Source organism: Eubalaena glacialis, chromosome 5 (assembly GCF_028564815.1).
Source record: "Eubalaena glacialis isolate mEubGla1 chromosome 5, mEubGla1.1.hap2.+ XY, whole genome shotgun sequence".
Classification (NCBI taxonomy): domain Eukaryota; kingdom Metazoa; phylum Chordata; class Mammalia; order Artiodactyla; family Balaenidae; genus Eubalaena; species Eubalaena glacialis.
The window spans coordinates 37,442,823-37,464,372 of record NC_083720.1 but is presented as its reverse complement, the minus strand read 5'-3'; the positions used below and the strand labels follow the sequence as shown (position 1 = coordinate 37,464,372).

Genomic DNA, 21,550 nt, shown 5'->3' with positions numbered 1-21,550 from the left:
CTACTAGCATAGACTTGCGGATGAACTCATAGCCTTCAGCATTGGGAGTGAATATATACACGTGGCTCCCCTGTGCAGCCACTCTTCCTGGGTGGGAAGGTGTCAGTTCCAGTCCCGCGTAGCCTATGAGTCTGTGGCCTCTGAGTAAGTAGGCTACCTGGTGAGGGAGGAGGTTACACACCTAGAAGATGGTCATCTCCATCAGTCATGGGGAAGGAAGAGACTGGTATTTATTGAATGCTTCTTGGAAGGCACTGAGCTTTGTGGTTTTGATGTTGTTACATTGAACTCTCATCCACTCAATTGATTTTGGAGTCTAGTGAACAGAGAGAGGTACTGATTTGATTTGATTTTTGTCCCAAGAACTAACCAGTTTTCCCAGCCCTACTTGCCAAATAGCTCTTCTCTTCTCTGCTGGAGTTCAGCCTGAGCTTGTCAACCTGCAAAGCTGTGTTCCTTCCTCTGCTCCATCCTGAATCTCTGGTGGACATTTTTGTAACTCAGTTTCCCAGAAGAATCACACTTCACTCGGGATTATGTCTTTTTTGTTCACCACAGGCATCTTATCACATGCAGTGACCGTTGAATGAGTAAATAAACTATTACTCTTATATCTGGTAGGATAAGACTTTTCTCTTCAAAACTTATTTAGTAGAACATTTTACCCTATTCTCGCTTATTCTTAAGAATGATTTTGCCAGTTTGGAGGAACAACCTCAATTATGATTATATAAATGTGAGCATGAATTTGAGAGGAACTGACAGATGTCTTCTTGTGTCCTGAAACCTTTACTGCCTTATCCCATTCATCACCCTGACAACCCCATGAGGTTGGCATCATTGTGCCCATTTCCCAGATGACTAGGGCGAGATGCTGAGACATGGAGGGCCCCTTCCTCCTTGAAGCTATCTCTAACCCCAGTCAGAAGTGAGGCTGCCATCCTTAATGTGCTCAGCACTCTCTTGGACTTCTCCCTTTCATGGCCGTTCATTCAATAGGTATTTATTGAGCACTTACTATATGCCAGGCACTGTTCTAGGCTCCAGGGATACTGCAGTGAACAAAACAGGCAAACATCCCAGCCTTCAAGGAGTCGGCATTCAATATGGGGGTGGAGACAACGAGCAGGTTGACAAGAGAACAACAGATATTTCAGTTTGTAAGAATGACTAGGACGGAAATAAGATGGTGATGAGGTAGGGAGGACTGAGGGGGAGGTCACCCAAGCAGGGCAGTCAGGGAAGACCTCTCACTTCTGCAGGGAAGAGAGACCCAAGGATGGGAAGAAGCTGGCACAGGGGTAAACCAGAGCCAAGCATTCCAGGTGGAGGAACAGCAGGAGAGTGCCTGGGCATTTGGGCAACAGCTGGGAGGCCTTGGAGGCTGATGGATGCCAAGAGAAGGGAGCATGCATGGGGAGGCTGGGAGGGAGGGGAGGACAGGTCCTTCCAGGTCATGGTGAAGAGTGTGATTGTATTACCTGTGCAATCAGACACTACTGACGGATGAATCTGAATAGTACTTGAGTTGTAAGCTCTTGGGATGGTGGGCAAAGGAGGGAAGAGAGGACTCTTCTTCTTGGACCTGAGAACAGACTCAGACCCTGGGGTCAATAGGTGAATTGGTCCCTTTCTAAGAATTGCAATGGTCCCATCTGCTGTCCAAAATAACCCCTTACTGAAACCTCGAGTCCCTGCGAGGCTGATTCCCGGGGACTTGGTGGCTTGGTACATAAGGGGAGAGGATCTTCTTGGGCAGTGCTTTTCCCAAAAAGCTCTTGCGGAGGCTGGACGTGTCCTTGCCCTGAAGAAATGTCTAGTGATCTTTCTGGTGGGTTAACCCCCCCACCAACCCCACCCTACTCATTCCTTTCCGCTCATACCCCTGTCCTGCTGTTCCAGGAACTCATCCTGCTGTTTCGTGCCACTGGGTGCTTGTTTTCCTTGTAGCTTTTCTTGGAATCATTACTTCTTCTCCTCACCCCCTGGAGAACTCTTATTATTCCTCAAACCCACACTCAGGGTCTTGTGCTTTCAAAACTTTCCCTGACTCTCCCCGAAGGATGGAGTAGATCTCTCTCTATGACCTTGGTCCTATTCGCTACGGCATCAGCACCCTGCAGGGCCCAGTGTGTCCCCTGCTAGGCTGCCAGCTCCTTGTGAGCAGAGCCCTGTCACTTTCGAAGCCCCCTTCTCCCATCAGGATCAGCACACCGTAGACCCGGAAGATGTGAGGATGGACCTAAATCTAGTAATGACAATGTCTTGTCCCTGCTTCCACATAGGGATAGGCTGAACCAAGGCAGCTACATGCTTGCTTTGCTTCTCCCTCTCCTGGGCTCCTGGCTGATCACCACTCCATCTTTTTTTCTTTTTTTAATGACTTTTTTAGAGCATTTCAACGTTCATAGCAAAATTGAGGGGAAGGCACAGAGACTTCCCATATACTCCGGCCACCACACATGCACAGCCTCCCCCATTATCACCTCCCCCACCACAGTGGTACCTTTGTTACAATCAATGAACCGATGAAACTGACACATCATTATCACCCAAAGTCCATAGTCTACGTTAGGGTTCACTCTTGGTGTTGTGCATTCTGTGGGTTTGGACAAATGAATCATGACATGGACCCACCATTATGGTATCATGCAGAGTATTTTTACGGCCCTAGAAGTCCTCCATGCCCACTTTATCTTTTCAGATAAATTTATTTAGCAGACTGTAACATCATTGCTGGGATTCCACGTGCTTAATTACCATCATGTGGCAGTTCGGTTTCCCTGAGATTACAGCTAAATTTGCTTATTTCCAAATAACTTAAACCAACAACACCAAACCACAGTTTTATTTTCCCTAGTCAGGACCCTCTAGTACTTTCCCACCATGTTTAGAAAAATCTCCTAAAGCCCTTACCCCAGCCCTGTATGGCCAGCTCCTGACCACCCTTCTGACCTCATCTCTCCTACTTTCTCACCCTCTCAAGTTGCACTCCAGCTATCCTTGCCTGCCTGCTGTTCCTGAAGACCATCATGCATGTTCCTCCCAAGGGCTTTGCACTTGCTGTTCCCTCTGCCTGCCGTTACCATCCCCCAGATATTTGCATGGCCTTTTTCAAGGATCTGCTCAATTGTCCTCTCCTTAGAAAGGCCTGCGCTGACCACCCTATTCTACTCCCAACATAGTCGCTGTTTATGGCTGTCCCTGGTGGGGTCGGCAGAATAATGGCCCCCCAGAGATGGCCACATCTCAATCCTAGAACTGCGTATACACTGCATTACATGGCAAAAGGGACTTTGCAGATGTGACTAGAGTTAAGATCTTGAGATGGGGAGGTTATCCTGGATTATCCTGTGGGCACAATGTAATCACAAGGATCCTTATAAGGGAAAGAGGGAGAAAAGAGGGTCAGAGAAGGAGATGTGACGTTGGAAGCAGAGGTTGGAGTGATATGGGGCCATCGGCCAAGCAATGCAGGTGGCCACGAGAACCTGGAAAAGACCACAAAATGGATTATTCCCTAGAGCCTCCAGGAGGAACTCAGCCTGCTGACACCTTGATTTTAGTCTGGTGAGAACTGTGTCAGACTTCTGACTTCCAGGGCTATAAGAGAATATATTTGTATTATTTACGCCCCTGTGTTTGTGCCTGAATTTGCTAGAGCAGCACTAGGAAACTAATACACGTGGATTTATTGTTTTCTTCGTAGAATTTACCACTTCATACCAATGAGTTATACATTGATGGATTATTTGCCTCCTTGCTCCAGAAGGTCAGCTCCATGGATGGAGGGTCATTTTGTGTTCTGTTCACTGCTGTGTCCCAGTACCTAGAACAGGGCCTGGCACACAGCACACACTTGTTGTCACTTCAGCAAGTATATATATCCACTCAGTAGACCTTTATTTTTTCAACCAATAAATACTAGTTGAATAAGTGACTAATAGAAGCATTTCATGGTGATGCCTGATGCATCTGGGTCGTCCCTGCTTTCTGTATGGAGGTCAGTTGTGTCCTATAAAGACACAACTGTCTTTCCCAGTCCCAGTCCCTGGAAAGCCCAGTCCCTGGAGAGCCCCTTCCTGATCTCCTACCTCACTGCACAGCTCATGTGTTCATGCCTGTGTTTGGTCATCTCAACTGAGTACTTCCTCTGTGCTACCTGTCACGTATCTTGGAGTGAAGGATGAACAGGGCTCAGCCCCATTCTCGGTGAGTCACCTGGATACATACATTGTCTCTATGCTAATGAGAGACAAAACCAAAACCAAATAATCACCAGCATTATGTGCTGATTATGGAATAGTCTTATCCTGAGAAAAATTCCACCGGATGAGTGTGACCCCATTTGAGAGATGAGCAAACAGATTTTGAGAAGCTAAGTGACCAGGCTAAGGGTCCACAGCTGCAGCAGGGTTTTGAGTTGATACTTTTCAGGGTGGCGTCCGTTTGCAGAATCAGCCTTCTGCTCTGTCATTGCCTGTGGCCCTCACCCCGACTTGGGGAGGTAGACATCACTACTCCCATTTTACTGATGGGAAAATTGAGGCTGGGGAAGTTAATTTATTTCCTCAGGTTCACAAGGACAAAAATGGTGGGGTTAGGTTTAAAGCTAGCTGTGCAGAACACCAAGCTCTCCCTTCCACCTCTGCCCCTTACCACCTCCCCATCTGGTAGGTCTTTTCCCACTGCAGTCCAATGACCAAAACCTCAAATACTTATGGGATCAGGCAGGAAACAGAGATGCATGAACTGGGCAGGCATGGATAGTGGCGACTCAGAGAAGACTATTGTCCTGTTGTCAGGGGGCATCATAGGGTCAGTTATGGCAGATCTTCCAATTTTTGAAATGATGGCAAAAATCAGTATTTTGAGGTGAAATTTCCTATACACGCATGACCAGCCCAAGTGCAATGGTACAAGGAATGAACTCCAGGTTTCAGCTTTTTAGGGAAATGGAAAAGGGGACATTTGCTTGCTGTCCTTGCTTGATGTATTTTTATAGGATATTGATTGGGGTTTACTTTCTATTACAGATTGTTTAAAGAGTAGCTAGCCATCTTGAAAATTCACACTTGGCTTTCTGAATAAGCTGCTTCTTGAATATTGCATGTTGAAAGAGTGCTATGAAATTCATTAGAAATAATTGGCCTGTTGGAAATGAGAAAAGAACCCAGTAGCTCACAAGGTAGAACAACCAAATTTACCCAGTGTGATAATTACCATCAGTAGTTAAGAGGCACTAATACAGTTCTCACTTTATCACCCAAGCGATGTTTGGCCATGATTTAATCAGACTGGTGTTGTGTCATAAAGGTGAAAAGTGGGGAAAAGCTACTCATACAGAATAATAATGATAATCATACCTAATATTGGTAGGCATTACTTCAGACTCAGGATTATTCTAAATACTTTACCTATATTGATTCATTTAATATTCATGACAACCATAGATGGATATTTTAGTTTACCCATTTTATAAGTGAAGAGACTGAGGCACAGAGAGGTTAAGTGACTTCCCCAAAGTCACCCAGCCGGTGCGTGGTAGAGCCAGAATTCAAATCCAAGCAGTGTGGCCCCTGTGTTTATACCCCAAACAATGTTTTTCTTCTGCCTTTCAGTAAAATCACGATGAGGCTGGACATTCAACAATAAAATAGTTAGCATTTACTGAGCTCTTACTATGTGACTGTCTTTGTGTATCAGAGAGGAATGCTTCTGGCTTCTTGTAGTAGCAAATCTGACCCACAGTGACTTGAACAAATAAGACTGCTTTGTTCTTTTTTCTAATATAATAAGAAGTCCAGAGGTAGGTAGTTGCTGGCATAGCTTCAGAGGCTCAACAACAGGGAGTGGCTTCTGTGCCCAGAAATCTTGGCCTTTTGCTTGTGTTTGTTGTCTCATAGTCACAAAATGGCTGCTGCAGCTCCAGACATCACATCCTCGTTCATGGCAGGAAGAGGTGGGAGGGTTCAAGAGCCAGTCCAGCTGTAACTGTCCCTTCTCATCAGGAAAATATGCTTTCCCAGAAATACCCCCATTAATCTCCTGCTTAGATCTCATTGACTAGACCTATATCATGAGGTCACTGCCAGCTGCATGACTGTCTGTGACAGTGGAGAACAGAATTGTCCAGTGGATAATCAGTATCACCTGGAAACTTGCAACCTGGGAAATACAAGTTCTCTGGCCCCTCCCCAGAAACTCAGGAGGGGACCCACGATCTGTCTTAACAAGCCTCCAGGGGATCCTGATGAACTCACTGGATTGGATCAATTGTGGCTCATTGTCTGGGGCCAGCCGCACTGCTCCGTAACAGATCTGAGGTTTCCTGATCAAGGATGAAGGGCGAGTTGGGCCTGGCTGGGCAGGCAACCAGTTATTTAATGGCTCGTGTGTCGTTTCATTGTTTGTGTGACAGCCCTCCAGGCAGGCGTCACTGTTTTGGAGCCTTTGGGTGAGGTCACTGGCACCCCCTTGGCTTTGCCTCTGGCTGGCAACGTGCTGCCTGTTTCTACTTTAACAGTGTACTTATTACAGTGTCACCCTTGGCAACCCTAGTGTCTGGTGGTCTGAACAAACACTGCTTTTCAAGAATTCACCTTCCCGTCCCCCGGCCAGCTCTGTCAGTGCTTGTGACTTCTTCAGGTGGGACAGCTGATGATCTAGAAACCTACAGGTGACCAGTTGTCCCAGTTTTCCCAGGACTATGGGGTTCCCAGGGTTGCAGGACCTTTAGTGCTAAGACCAGGAAGGTCCCGGGCAAACCATGACCAGATGGTCACCCTAAGAAACCCACTAATCACCCCTCCTACACCCCCCAGCCAACTCCTCTTGCTCTGGGCCAACAGCCCTAGGTGACAGTGCTATTTCTAGGAGCCGTCTTTCGCCTGGGACTCTCATTGACTGAAGTCATTTCAATCTGCTTATCAATCAAGTGTAAACCCTTCCCTTATTCACAGTGTATTCATGGAGGCACTATTATGTAAGTCTCAGTACACCAGGTCAGGGGGATGCGAAATAAATGAAAAACCCAGGCCATACACTCAGTCACTTAAATCCAATCTAGTCCAGTAAGCAAATAAACATTAAATAAGTACCTATTTGCCTCGTACATTATGTTAGACCCCCACCCCCATGAACACACATTTCTGTAGAGGATGTGGATGAATGAGATTATTTACAATATTATAATGCTAATTATTAAAACAGTAATAGCTTTAGGCATTTGCCAAGTTGCTCATTAATTAAAACCCCTTCCAGTTATGAGACAAGACAAAAGAGGAGGCCAGTGGAGAACCAAGCCTTACCCCTAGAAGGGATCTAGGTGGGGTTGAGGAGTGGGACCCAGGAGGGCAGCAGCAATGGGCCTGTGATTCTGAAGCCCAGAATTAGCCAGGCTCACCCACCTGTTCAACAACGACTCTGGACTCCGTAGACCTCTCCACACAGTGCCTGGCCCTGAAAAGCTTCTGGCAAGAAGGAGCAGAGGAAAAGCTTGCTCCCTGAAGACAGACAGATTCCAGAGAGAGAGCAGGACAAGCAGAAATACACCAGTGCAGTTCCTTTTCCAGCTCACCACTTGGACAACTCACACCACCTTTGACGGGGCAAGAGGCCACAGATGTTCAGTGAAATATCCCTCCTAGAATCCAGAGGAGCAGGAGGATGGCTCCTCATCCCCAACACAAATAGCTAATGCTTTTTGAAAATGTGTTGTGTGCCAGGCACCATTCTATGCTCTTATGGAAGGTAGGCACCATTGCTCCCATTTTATAGACGGGGTACGTGACACACATAGAGGCTAAGTGAGTCATCCAACGTTACTGTGGCAGAGCTGGGTTATGGACCTAAGCAGTTTGACTCCAGGCTGGGGTCTCCTGATCCCTGGACCGATGTCTGCAGCAGGTTCTGCTATTGCACTAAGGAGAAAGTGATTTGTTGGAAGTGGGGGAAAGCTTCATGAGTGAAAAGAATATGTGAGCCGTGTGTCAAAGGGCAGGTAAGAGTTTTCCCTGAAATAAAGGGTGTCGAAGGAATGGCTTTCCAAACAGGTGAAATAACAGCACAGGGACATGGCAGCATGAAGCAGCATGGAGCCTTCAGGGAAGTGGGGATGTTTATTGCTAATTGGTGGGGAGGGCAGGTGTCAAATGCCAACAGTGGTGCCTGCCTCCTGGGACCTTGGGGGCTTGGGATAGGATATGTGCATTTCCTAGCTCATTGCTGGTCACATCACAAGTGCAGTCCCAGCCCATTGCTTTCTGTCTTCCCAGTTTCTTTTCCTGGCAAGTTATGCACAAAGGAAACCAATCTAGGTCAAGGTTTTGCTAAGTTAACCGTTAACCCTGTCTCTCTATTCTAAGCACGTTAGGTGTTAGATGGCGCACTGGATTCTGACGTTGGTTTAGCAGGGACACAATTCAACATAATTATCCTCCATGGTGGTGAGTTGAATGCACGAGGAACTAATTGTATTCATTCACCTCCCCCTATCCTTGCCCCCATAATGTAGTGAACTAATCAGTTCACTTCATCTTTTGTAAATAGCATGTCTTTCCTAGTTACTAGAAACTGGCCGTAATTCAATCTAATTCAGAAATATTTACCTAATACTCATTATGTACCAGGAAGTGTGTCTGGTACCATGAATATGGGGATCTGCTTTCAATCATTCCTTTAGTTGATGAATATTTGTCAAATACGACTGTGTACTAACGCCGTACTAGCTGTAGGGATACAGTAAAAAAACAAACATGGCCTTTGACCTCAGGGAGCTTAGAGTCTAGTGGAGGATCAATGATCTTAATCAAATGCATGTAAAATAACACAGAATGATGTCTTTTGGAGCAAAGTCCCAGGGTGCTGTGAGAGTATATAATAGGGGGAGCAAATTTAGGCTGAAGGGTCAGAGCAGCCTTCTCTGCTTGCAGAAGAATGAAGAGGAAGCAGAGTTAACAAGTGTAGGGCCAAGAAAAGAGCATTAAATGTGTGGGGAATGGCTGCTCAAAGCACAGAAAGAAAGCTTGCAAGTCTGAAGCTCAGTGGCTGTGAGGAGCATGGTAGGAGGTGAAACAGGAGAAGTAGCAGGGACCCAATTGTGTGGCCTCGTGGCCATGGGGAGGAATTGCCTCTTTTCCCTGAAAGCAGTGGAAGGGCCATTGGAGGGGTGTAAGCAGAGGACGAGCAAGAAGACCCCCCTCCTGAGAGAGGTGGTTGGAAGACCACTGTGGTTGTCCAAGCGAGAGACGATGTGGGTTAGACCAGAGGGTGGCCACAGGGTGGATGGATGGGAGAGACAGTGAAGAGGTGAAATGGACCTAACCTAGTGAAGGATTAGATGTGGGGTTGGGAGAGAGAGGAGTCCACGATGAGTTCCAGGCTTTGAGCTTGTGAGGTCGAATGAATGTTGAACCACTCATCCTAGGCCGTGTTTCTTTTTTTTTTTTTTTTTAATTGATGTATGGTTGATCTACAATGTTGTGTTAGTTTCAGGTGTACAGCAAAGTGATTCAGTTGTATATTCGGTTTTATATATATATATATTCTTTTTCATATTCTTTTCCATTATGGTTTATCACAAGATGTTGAATATAATTCCCTGTGCTATACAGTAGGACCTTGTTGTTTATCCATCCTATATATACGAGTTTGTATCTGCTAATCCCAGACTCCCAAACCATCCCTCTCTCCCCCGCCTCCCCCTTGGCAACCACCAGCCTATATATATATGTGTGTATATATACCTATGTATGTATGTATATATACATATATATTTATATATACACACATATATATATGTTCTTTTCCATTATAGGTTATTACAAGATATTGAATGTAGTTCCCTGTGCTATACAGTAGGTCCTTGTTGATTATCTATTTTATATATAGTAGTGTGTATCTGTTAATCCCAAACTCCTAATTTATCCTTCCCCCCTTCCCCTTTCCCTTTTGGTAACCATAAGTTTCTTTTCTATGTCTGTGAGTCTGTTTTTGTTTTGTAAATAAGTTCATTTGTATCATTTTGTTAGATTCCGCATATAAGTGATATCATATGATAGTTGTCTTTCTTTGTCTGACTTACTTCACTTAGTATGATAATCTCTAGGTTTATCCATGTTGCTGCAAATGGCATTATTTCATTCTTTTTTATGGCTGAGTAGTATGCCATTGTATATATGTACCACTTCTCCTTTATCCATTCATCTGTTGATGGACATTTAGGTTGCTTCCATGTCTTGGCTATTGTGAATAGTGCTGCTGTGAACATTGGGGTGCATGTGTCTTTTTGAATTAGAGTTTTCATGTTTTCTGGATATATGCCCAGGAGTGGGATTGGTGGATCATATGGTAGTTCTATTTTTAGTCTTTTAGGGAACCTCCATACTGTTCTCCATAGTGGCTGCATCAATTCACATTCCCATCAATGGTGGAGGAGGATTCCCTTTTCTCCACACCCTCTCATAGGTTCCATTTTGGACCCATTGAGTTCAAGGTGGCTCCAAAGCCTCCAGGAGTTTCTGTGTGGTAGGATCAATCGGTACGCACAGCCTGGAAAGTCATTGGCCGTTTGGTGGTGACTGAAGCCTTTGGAGCCAGTGAGGAGAGGAAGGTTGTAGGATGGAGGCTTGATGGAGTCGAGTAATTAATGGCCAGGAGGACAAAGATACGTGTGCAAAAGGGCTGATGCAGGAAATGGAAAATTGAGAGGGTGCGCTTCCGTTGAAGCCATGTAGGTGTTTCGAGAAAGAGAGAGTGGCCAAGTAGAAGGGGCACAGAAAGTTGTCCATTGGCTCGAGTGGCATAGCCATACGTTGTTGGCCTGTTGTGCTATGGGGATGGGGTATAAGCCATACTGGAACAAGGCAATAGAGATAGCAAGAATGGGGAGCCCCATCAAGAAACGTGATGAAAGGGAGGCATGAGACAGGGCAATGCCAGGAGGAAGGTGTGGGATCATCATCCTCATCCTCTTGGCTCATGATATCAGTGGTTAGACAGACACGCAAGCAGGGAAGGACCATGATGTGGTCATGAAACTTGGGGGGTCCAGAGGTTCCATAATGGAGGTGGGATTAACTCCTTGGATACTGAGGCAGGTGAGCTGATGTCTGAGTATGTAAGGTAAGAGTGCTTGATGGACAAGACAGGAACTAGAAGTAGGGAAGGGTCATCCTGGCAAAGGGATTAGCAGGTACAAGAATTTGATAATCCAAGTATCCAAGTTTTTCTCTGTCCTGCCTTCCCTCTGGCCCAAAAGATGTCTCTCCTCCTATATACCATAAAGGTGTATACAGTTGTGGGTGTCTAGGTATATGGTGAGGTGTTAACTGCCAAATATATGTGCTGGGAGGGGAAATGGAATATGCCGAGAAGTATCCATTCAGTGGTGGAGTGCTGCCATGACAAACATGATGCAGTAAACCAGGAGCCATTTGAAATAAATGGGTAGGTGTGCAGGTAAGGACATTTAAGAACCAAAACAAGGTCTGACAAATCTGACTTATTCCTGTTTTTCTCTTTTTTCTTTTACAGTCAACTTTGACCATTTTCAGATCCTACGGGCCATTGGTAAAGGGAGTTTTGGGAAGGTAAGAATGATGGATTTTAACAAATTTCATCAATAAAATAGGAAAGTTCCGACCACTGGGCTTATGCCTATGTGCATGTTTGTGTGTTTGTTTTTGTGTTGATTGCTGGGCACTGGGAATTTCCTGTTTGACAGAAAGATTTGAATTTGCTAAATTTGAAATGTGAAAGGAAGTCTGAATAGTTTCCTTTGGATATGCTGTAATTTCATTCTGAAAATTAAATTACAGCAGTCCTGCTTTAGGTGAATTACTATGGTAATTATTTCAAGATTGCTAATGCTATTTCTTCCTTGAGGATCTAAATAAGGAAAGTAGAAAAAACCCTGCAAATTTATGTGATGGCCAGCAGTAGCTCTTTCCTGCAATGGAGGCACTTTAAAAAATTATTGTGGAAAGAAGATTTAACATGAGATCTGCCTGCTTAAATTTTTAAGTGTACAATATATGTATTGTTGTTGGCTATACATAGAACACTGTATAGCAGATCTCTAGAGCTTACTCATCTTGCTTGGCTGAAGCTTTATGCCCATTAGTTAGTAATTCCCTGTGTCTCCATCCCCTCAAGCCCTGGCAACCAGCTTTCCAGTCTTTGGTTCTATGAATTTGAATATTTTAGATACCTCCTGTACATGGACTCATGCAGTATTTGTCTTTCTGTGACTGGCTTATTTCACTTGGCATAACGTCCTCAAGATTTACACATGTTGAACAAAAGTGGCGAGAATGGGCATTCTTGTCTTGTTCCTGAACTAAAGGGAAAAACTTTCAGCTTTACACTGTTGAGTATGATGCTAGTTGTGGGCTTGTCATATATGGCCTTTTATTATGTTGAGGTTTCTTCTATACTCATTTTGTTGAGAGTTTTTATCATAAGTGGATGTTGAATTTTGTCAAAAGCTTTTTCTGCATCTATTGAGATGATCATGTGATTTTTATCCTTCATTTTGTTTATGTGGTATATCATGTTGATTGATTTGTGGATGTTGAATTGTCCTTGCAGCCATGGAATAAATGTCACTTTGAATAGTGTGGATGATCCTTTTAATGTATTGTTGAATTCAGTTTGCTAATATTTTGTTGAGGATTTTTGCTTCTATGTTCATCAGGTACATTGGCCTGTAATTTCCTTTTTTTGTGGTGTCCTTGTTTGGTTTTGGTATCAGGGTAATGCTGACCTTGTAAAATTAGTTTGGAAGTGTTCCCTCCTCCACAGGAAGAGTTTGAGAAGTGTAGGTATTAAACATTTGGGTGTTTGGTAGAATTCACCAGTGAAGCCGTCTGACCCTGGATTTTGTTTGTTGAGAGTTTTTAATCTCCTTACTAGTAATTATGTTTATTCATAATTTTCTCTTTCTTCATTATTCAGTCTTGGAAGATTGCATGTTTCTAGGAATTTATACATTTCTTCTAGGTTGTCCAATTTGTTGGCGTATAATGGTTCATAGTAGTGTCTTACGATCCTTTGTATTTCTTTGGTATTAGTTGTAATTTTATCGCTTTCATTTCTGATTTTATGTATTTGAGCCCTCTCTCTTTTTTTCATAGTGAGTCTAGCTAAAGACTTGTCAATTTTGTTTATCTTTTCAAAGAACCAGCTCTTAGTTTCTTTGATTTTTTCTATTGTCTTTTTAGTCTCTATTTCATTAATTTCTATTCTGACTTTTATTGTTTCCTTCCTTCTGGTAACTTTGGGCTTCATTTATTCTTCTTTTCCTAGTTACTTTAGCTTTATCGTTAGGTTGTTTATTTGAGGTTTTTCTTGTTTCTTGAGGTAGGCCTCTATCACTATAAACTTCCCTTTTTGAGCTGCTTTTGCTGCATTCCACAGATTTTGGTATGTTGTATTTCCATTTTCATTTGTCTCAAGGTATTTTTTAAAATTTCTCCTTTGATTTCTTCTTTGACCCATTGGTTGTTCAGTGGCATGTTGTTTGTCTCCACGTATTTGTGTTTTTCCAGTTTTCTTCTTGTAAATGATTTCTAGTTTCATACCATTGTGGTCAGAAAAGATACTTGACATGATTTTGATCTTCTTATATTTATTGAGACTACTTTTGTAGCCTAACGTATGATCTATCTTGGACGATGTTACATGTCCACTTGAGAAGAACGTGTATTCTGCTGCTTTTGGATGGAATGTTCAATATGTATGTATTAAGTCCATCTTGTTTAAAGTGTGGTTTAAGGCTGATGTTTCCATGTTGATTTTCTGTCTGGATAGTCTTTCCATTGTTATAAGTGTCATAAGTCCCCTACCATTATTGTATTGCTGTCAATTTCTCCTTTTAGGTCTATTAATATTTATTTTATATATTTAGGTGCTCTTATGTTGGGTGCCTAAATATTTACAAATGTTATATCTTCTTGCTGGAGATGACTTTATCATTATGTAATGCTCATCTTTGCCTTTTATTAGTCTTTGTTTTAAAGTCTATTTTGTCTGATATAAGTATATCTACCCAAGCTCTCTTTTGGTTTCTATTTGCATGACACATTTTTTTCCATCCTTTCACTTTCAGTTTGTGTGTGTCCTTACATCTGAAATGAGTCTGTGGTGGGCAGCATATATATGGGTCTTGGTGTTTATCCATTCAGCCATTCTATGTGTTTTGTTTGGAGAATTTAGTCCATTTACATTTATAGTAAGTATTGATAACTATGTACTTATTGCCATTTTGATAATTGTTTTCTGGCCATTTTGTAGTTCCTCTATGTTTCTTTCTTCTTCTCTTGCATTCTTCCCTTTTGGTTTGATGACATTCTATAGGGTTATGCTTAGATTCCTTTATCACTATCTTTTGTGTATCTACTATAGGCTTTTGCTTTATGGTTACCATGAGGCTCACATGTAACAGCTTATATATATATACACAGACACATAAATATATATGTATGTGTATATATAAAATCATCTATTTAAAACTGATAGTAAGTTAAGTTTGAATGCATCCTAGAACTCTACATTTTGAACCCCCTTCACATTTTAAGTTTTTGATTTCACATTTTACATTTTTAAAATTTCATGTATCATTTAACTAAATTATTAGTTGTTTTTATTACTTTTATTTTTTAAACTTCATAATAGCTTTGTAAGTGATCAAGCCACTACTTTTACTATATATTTACCTTTACCAGTGAGATTTTTACTTTCATATGTTTTCTTGTTACTAATTAGTGCCCTTTCTTTTTAGCTTAAAGAAGTCCCTTTAACATTTATTGTAGGTCTGGGTTAGTGGTGATGAAATCCTTTAGCTTTTGTTTGTCTGGAAAGCTCTTTATCTCTCCTTCAATTCTAGATAATAACCTTGCTGAGTCGATTATTCTTGGTTGGAAGTTTTTTCCTTTCAGCACTTTGAAAGTGCTGGCCTTCAAAGTTTCTGCCAAAAAAATCTGCTGATAGTATTATGGGGGTTCCCTTGTTTGTAACAAGTCTTTCTCTTGCTGCCTTTATGATTTAGCTTCAGCTTTTGACATTTTAACTGTAATGTGTCTCGGTGTGGGTCTATTTGAGTTCATTTTGTTTGGAACTCTCTGGGCTTCCTGAATCTGGATGTCTGTTTCCTTTTCCAGATTAGGGAAGTTTTCAGCCATTATTCCCTTAAATAAGTTGTCTGCCTATTTCTCTCTCTTCTCCCTCTGGACCCATATAATGCAAATGTCATTCTGCTTGATGTTGTCTCATAGGTCCCTTAAGCTATCTCCACTTTTTGAATTTTTTTTTCTTTTTGCTGCTCTATTTGAATGAGTTCCAGTGACCTCTCTTCCAGATCACTGATTCTTTCTCTGCTTCTTGTAGTCTGCTATTGAACCCCTCTAGTGTATTTTTCAGTTCAGTTATTGTATATTTCATCTTTGTGACTTTTATTTGGTACTTACTTATATTTTCTATCTCTGTTTAAGTTCTCTCTGTGTTCATCCAGTCTTCTCGCAAGTTCAGTGAGCATCTTTATGACTAACATTTTGAACTCTGTTTCAGCTAAGTTACTTATCTCCATTTCATTAAGGTTTTTTTTTTTTTAACCTGTGGTTTTATCTTTTCCTTTTGTTTGGAACAAATTCCTTTCTCTCCTCATTTTGCTTGACTCTCTGTGTGTTTCTATGTATTAGGCAAAACAGCCATCTTTCCCAGTCTTGAAGTAGTGGCCTTGTGAAGGAGATGAACCTTCTTGTTTAAACTTGCCCTAGCTCTTGGTTATATTTTGAACCATTGTGATTGTCTTAGCACCCTGATTTATTCTGGGTAATTCCCAGTTGTTGAAGACTTGTGAGTGTTCCAGAGGGTGGGATCTCAGTTAGCCCTTAATTTCAGGCTGATTAGAAACTAGGCAGCAGCTTTTAAGGTATGCAAATATACACAGTACTGTGAAAATGCAATTGTAAACCTTGCTGGCCTCTGCACCAGGTGATCTACAGGTGTCCCATTAGTGAAGTTGCAAAAATCGGGGCTCCAGGTGAGTGTTTGATTTCATTTCTGGGAGGTACCAGTGAGCTGTAGTGAGGTCAAGGGAGAGCACAAAGGTGATATCCCCTAGACCTTCCATAGCCTCTAGACGTATGGAAAACTGGAAGCCTGTCCATCAGGCTGAAGCTTCAAGACAGGTAAATAGGGCTTTTTCACAGGAAGACTGGGGGTGCATCACAGTCAGCTGTCTGTGCGGTAACTGGAGTATGGTAGCCTGCCAAGAATAGTCTCTCTGATTGTTTCAGACACATGGGGTCCCAAAACACAATCCCCCCTGGACACCAGAGCCAGGTGCTCAAGAGGCATACCCTGTATGGGCTGCATGTGCCAACTGGCTTTGGCAGGGCTGCAGAAGTGGCATGAGGATGGGGCATGTACACTGGGACTAACAAGGTGGAGAGAGAGCACAAAAATGGCACCTGCCAGCTTCTGTCTCCAGGAAGAGTCCCAACAGATTCCTGCCCCTCCAGCAGATGCTTTAAGATAAGTAAATAAATCTCCTTCACATGTGGCCTAGACCTTTTCATACTGTTGCTTTTGTGCTGGGTCCCAGGACAAGTGAGTCTGCGTGCGAGCCCTTTAAGGGTGCGTTCCCTGTTCCCTACAGCCCTATGGTTCTTCTGGATGTAAATCCTGCTGTTTTTCAAAGCCAGGCATTTTGGGAGCTCTTCTTACCAGAGCAGGTCCCAAGGGTTGGGATGCCAGATGAGAGCACAAACGCCTCGCTCCTCAGGGAGAAGTTTTGTATTTGTGAGACCCCTCTCAATTTCAGGTCACCACGCTGGGCGTGGGGTTTTGGGCAAGATCGCATCTCTGCTTCTCCTTCCCATCTTGATGTGGCTCTTTTATCCTTTGTTGTGGAGGAGCTGTTCAGCTAGTTTTCGGATCCTTTTCATAGGGAATTTTTCCATAGGTAGCTGTAAATTTGTTGTGCCCATGGAAGGAGGTGAGTTCAGGATCTTCCTACATCGCCATCTTGAACCGCCTCCTTCCTCAATCTCTGTCTTTACTGATTTTAACAATGTAGTTGTTTTATCCATTTCTGAGATAGATGTATACAATCTCCAACTCTGATTGTGGAGTTGCTTCTTCTTCCTTTAATTCTGTCAGTTTTGCTTCTTATACTTGGGAGGTCTGTGGTTAGTTGCATACAGTTTTATGGTTGTTATGGCCTCATGATGAATTGACCTTATTATCATTGTGAAATATACTTTTCTATCTCTGCTAATAATCTTTTTTGAAGCCTATTTTTTCTGAGATTAATATAGTCAACCTACATGGCATGTATTTTTCCATGTTTTTTCTTTCATTCTATCTGTGTTTTTATATCTGACATAAATCTCTTGAGGACAGCATATAGTTAGGTCTTGCTTCTCTTTAAATCCACCTGGCAATCTCTTTTACTCCTTTATTTGTTCTTGTTCTCTTTCTCTTTTGTTCTTCTGTTTCTCTTTTCCTGTTTTGCTTTGGATTAGTTGAATATTTAGAATCTCCATTTAATTTATCTACTGACTTTATAGCTATACTTCCTTATGTTATGTTTTAAATTTGTTGCTCTAGGGATTATGATACACATCTTCAGTTTATTTCACTGAAATAAGTCTGCTTAGAGTTAATATTTTATACTTCACATAAAATATAAAAACCTGGCAACCCTATAGGTCTATTTACCACTCCTGTCAACCATTATACTGTAGTTGTCATATGTATTACAGCTTCTTAAATCATAAGTCTCCAATACAATATTATAGTTTTTTGCTTTAAATGTATAGAAATATATGCATATATATGTGTAAAATATATACTTTTTTTAAAATATGTGTAGTTTTTTGGCTTTTAAAAAATTAGGAGGAAAATAGTTCTTGATATTTACCCATACCTTTCGTGAAGGTCTGAATTTCCCTCTGGTGTCCTTTCCATTCATCCTGAAGAATTTTCTTTAGTATTTTATGTGGTGCAAGTCTCCTGTCAATGCATTCTCTTAATTTTATTTTATCTGAAATGTATTTATTTCACCTTCTTTCTTAAAGAATATTTTTACTGGATACAGGTTATTGGGTTGACAGTTTTTTCTTCACTGCTTTAAAGATTTTGTACCATTGTCAGCTGACCTCCATGCTTTCTGATGAAACGTCATTAGACTTGAATCATTATTATCTGATAATAATGTGTCACTTTCGTCACTCTCTTTTCAAGATTTTCCTTTAATCTTTGACTTTCAGCAATTTGACTATGATGTGCCTAGGTGGAAATTCTGGATTAAAAGAAAATATTTTCTCTCTCTTTGCTTAGATTTCCTATATTTTCATTTATTTCTATCATATTGCCCTTTATATCATGCAGCATATTCATAGTCATAAGAGCTGTTTTCATATCCTTTATGCTAACTCCAACATCTGGGTCATTTTAAGATTCACCTCCATTGAGGATGGGTTACATTTTCCTGGTTCTTTATATGTTGAATAGTTTTGGGTTGCATCCTGGATATTGTCAATGCTATGTTGTATAGACTTTGGATTGCATTGTATTTCTTTGAAAATATATTTTTAATGAGCAATTAACTTGGTTGGATCTACACTGCATACTCTGCCTCTTGGGCAGGCACACAAAGCTCAGTCTTTTCTTCTTCACTGTATTGCTTATAGTCTGCCCCTTATAGTCCTTAGGGGTCAGCCAGAGATTTGGGCAGAGTTTATGTGCCACATTTGAGATTCCCCTTCTCTAGATTTTTCAGAGAGAGGAGTTGTGGCCCAGAGAATTTAGGAAGTTTGCCTCTAGTGTCTATGGATAGTAGCTGAACTTCAACAACAACAAAAGACTTTAAAATTCTGTTAAATCTTTACTTTCTGTTGTCCCTTATGTTGAGGATTTCATGGATGAAGGAAAATGGAAGCAACTTTTTAAATCCACAACACAATCGGCACCACATAGAAGCATATCACTTTTACCCTCATGTCAATGATGATTTTGGTCCTGAGCTCCTTGCACCCCTTCCCATCATACTACCAAATCTGTTAGCATGTGCCCTCATGAATCATTAATTGATTATATCCTGTCACCATCCTTAAAAGTTTTGTTTTCCTTTTCTGCCTACATCTGTGCTGCTGTTTGCCTACTGGCTTGGCTCTCAGAACCTGTATTCCAGAGCATAAATGTATTAAAGCTATGGTTATAATGGATGTTCTGAAAAAAATGCAAGCTTTATAGAGGATCTAGTTTTAAGTCCCTCTTAGGCTGTAGCAATTTCTTGATGATACCCAAATTCATGTAAAATGTACACAAACATCCAGTATTCAGGATGAGGTTAGTTTACTTCAAGGCAATCGAACATAGCTTTGTTGTGGTCAAAATACCAAATAATCGCTGCCTTTCATGGTAAGTGTAGATGAGTCTGTATGACTATTATAAGACTCAAGGTGGAACTGGGCTGGACTAAGATGAAGAAAACCACCCTCCTAATATTGAATGGATATTTTGGCTTCGCTATCTGCCTTTGGCAGGTTTGATATCTGACATTTATGAAGAGTTTTCAAGAAAGACATTTCATTGTTAAAGTATGACAGTAGCCTTGGTTATCAGGAAAAAGCACATGTGAATTCACAGAAATCTCATTTTACTTTCATTCTGGAGGAAGTTGTGCTTCCCCAGTGTAGCACCAAAGTAAACAGCTGCAGGCAATCCATTGATTTTAGCAAGAATTCACTGAAAATTTTTATAACCCTTTTATGACTGAATTTTAGGACAGTTGAGGCACAGCAGATTAATTTCTACATATCTCAGTGGAAACACTTTAGATTTGGGAAGCAGGCTGACTCTGATATGTACTAGTTGTGGCTACCTGGGAAAGTGAATTAGCCACCCTGAAGCTTAGTTTACTCATCTGTAAAAAGGAAAGGGAATGGAGAATCATAGTGGACTGTAGTAGCTGTTGTTTTTGACTATTCAGCATGCTTTTTGGTCCCCTTTCTTATCACAATAACATCTCTTTCCTTTGGAAAACACCTCCCCCACCCCATGTGGACTGTCAATTATTATGGTCCCTCACTCACCTTCTGAGATGGGCATGTGACCTGGCTGGGCCAACCACTTGGGCCATATTCAGCTAGACTGGTGCTTGGTCCAAGGAGTGGCTGTGTGACCCAAGCCCAGCCATTCATAATCCTTCAGTGGAATCAGAGGTGAAAGGCTTGTTCTCATCCTCTCATTAATGATGTACTGTAAGAAAACAGGTCTGCATGAGTTGGTGACCATTTTTCTCAGCAACTGGTGGAGGTGAAAGTCTCTCTGCAAAAGGAAAGAATGAGGCCCAAAGTGAAGAAACAAACAGATATAAGAGGCAGGTGGAGAGATGGACTCCTGTTGAGCAGGGTCAGGACTGGGGCGAGCAAGCAAGGCACCAGGAGTGAAAATTTAAGGAGGCATTGCTCCCAGGGTCCTCCAAATGCAGGTCGACATTGCTTCCTTACATTTTGCCCCCTCACTTGCTGGACCCCAGTCCTGGCCCTGCTGGGCACTGTCTGAGCTTGGGTTCCTCCAGGAGCTGAAACTGAGATAAAGAATTGAGTGCAAGCAGTTTTTGGGAGGGAGGTGATCCCAGGAAACACCTGAAAGAGAGAGGGACTGAGACCCAGAAAGCAAGGCAGCCAAGGATGGGCATTTGATGAAGCCACTCACCACTGAGGCCCTTGGACTCACCTCCATTCTGGAACTCAATGCCGAGGGTGCCTTGAAGGCAGCCGAAGGTCAGAGAAGCTGATGTTTTTATGCACAGTTCCCTGTTCATCATTGATGGAGGGCTGCTTTAAGCAGCATTACCTCTCCTGCACTTTTTGGCTTACCCCATCCAGGGCAGAAGAAGATCCCCAGCAGAGAGTCACAGGTGTCCACAGTAAGCATCCTGAGGTGTGTGGAGGTGCAGGAGAGGGAACATGGCTAGGTACCATCAGTGCCTCTGCCTTTGTGCTCTTCCAGTCCTGTGAGCCTTATCCACTCTCCTTACCAGCTACAGGAGCTGGCATCCTGTTTTGATTATGCAAGATCATGTTGGGTTCCTAGTATTTGCAACTTGGAGTAGAGTCCTGACCAATCAGAAACTCACAGTCATTGTCCTAGGAACTGGACCCCTCTTACCATCCTTGTTGCCCTAAAAGCCCAGTGTGCTGGGCATTATTATCCCCATTTACATATGATGAGTCGGAAGCCTGGAGAGGACCCCACTGTCACACACAGCCAGTTTTGTTTCCACGTGTTCCTCCCAAGTACAGAAGTTAGGTTGAAACTAGCTTTAGTCACATGTGTATCAGCAGGAGATCATGGGGGTCAGGGGGATAGTGTCCATCAGTGTCCAAAAACACTGGACATTTGGTTTGGGAAGTAACATAACACAGAGGAAAGAGCATGGGCTTTCTGGATGGGGAGGCCTAGGCTCAGATTCTGGTCCTGCCGTTTCTAGCCATGTGAACTTGGACCAATCATAAAGCTTCTGCAAACCTATGTT

At 42.3% G+C, this 21,550-nt stretch overlaps 1 protein-coding gene across 1 annotated transcript in view; it reads left to right on the top strand.

Moving 5' to 3' along the window:
- The window catches only part of STK32B (serine/threonine kinase 32B), a 341,842-nt gene that overhangs the window by 79,732 nt on the left and 240,560 nt on the right, over window positions 1-21,550 (top strand). The window contains exon 2 of the mRNA XM_061191226.1: window positions 11,536-11,591. Within this exon, the coding sequence (XP_061047209.1) occupies window positions 11,536-11,591 (56 nt within the window). The remainder of the gene's footprint in view (window positions 1-11,535; window positions 11,592-21,550) is intronic.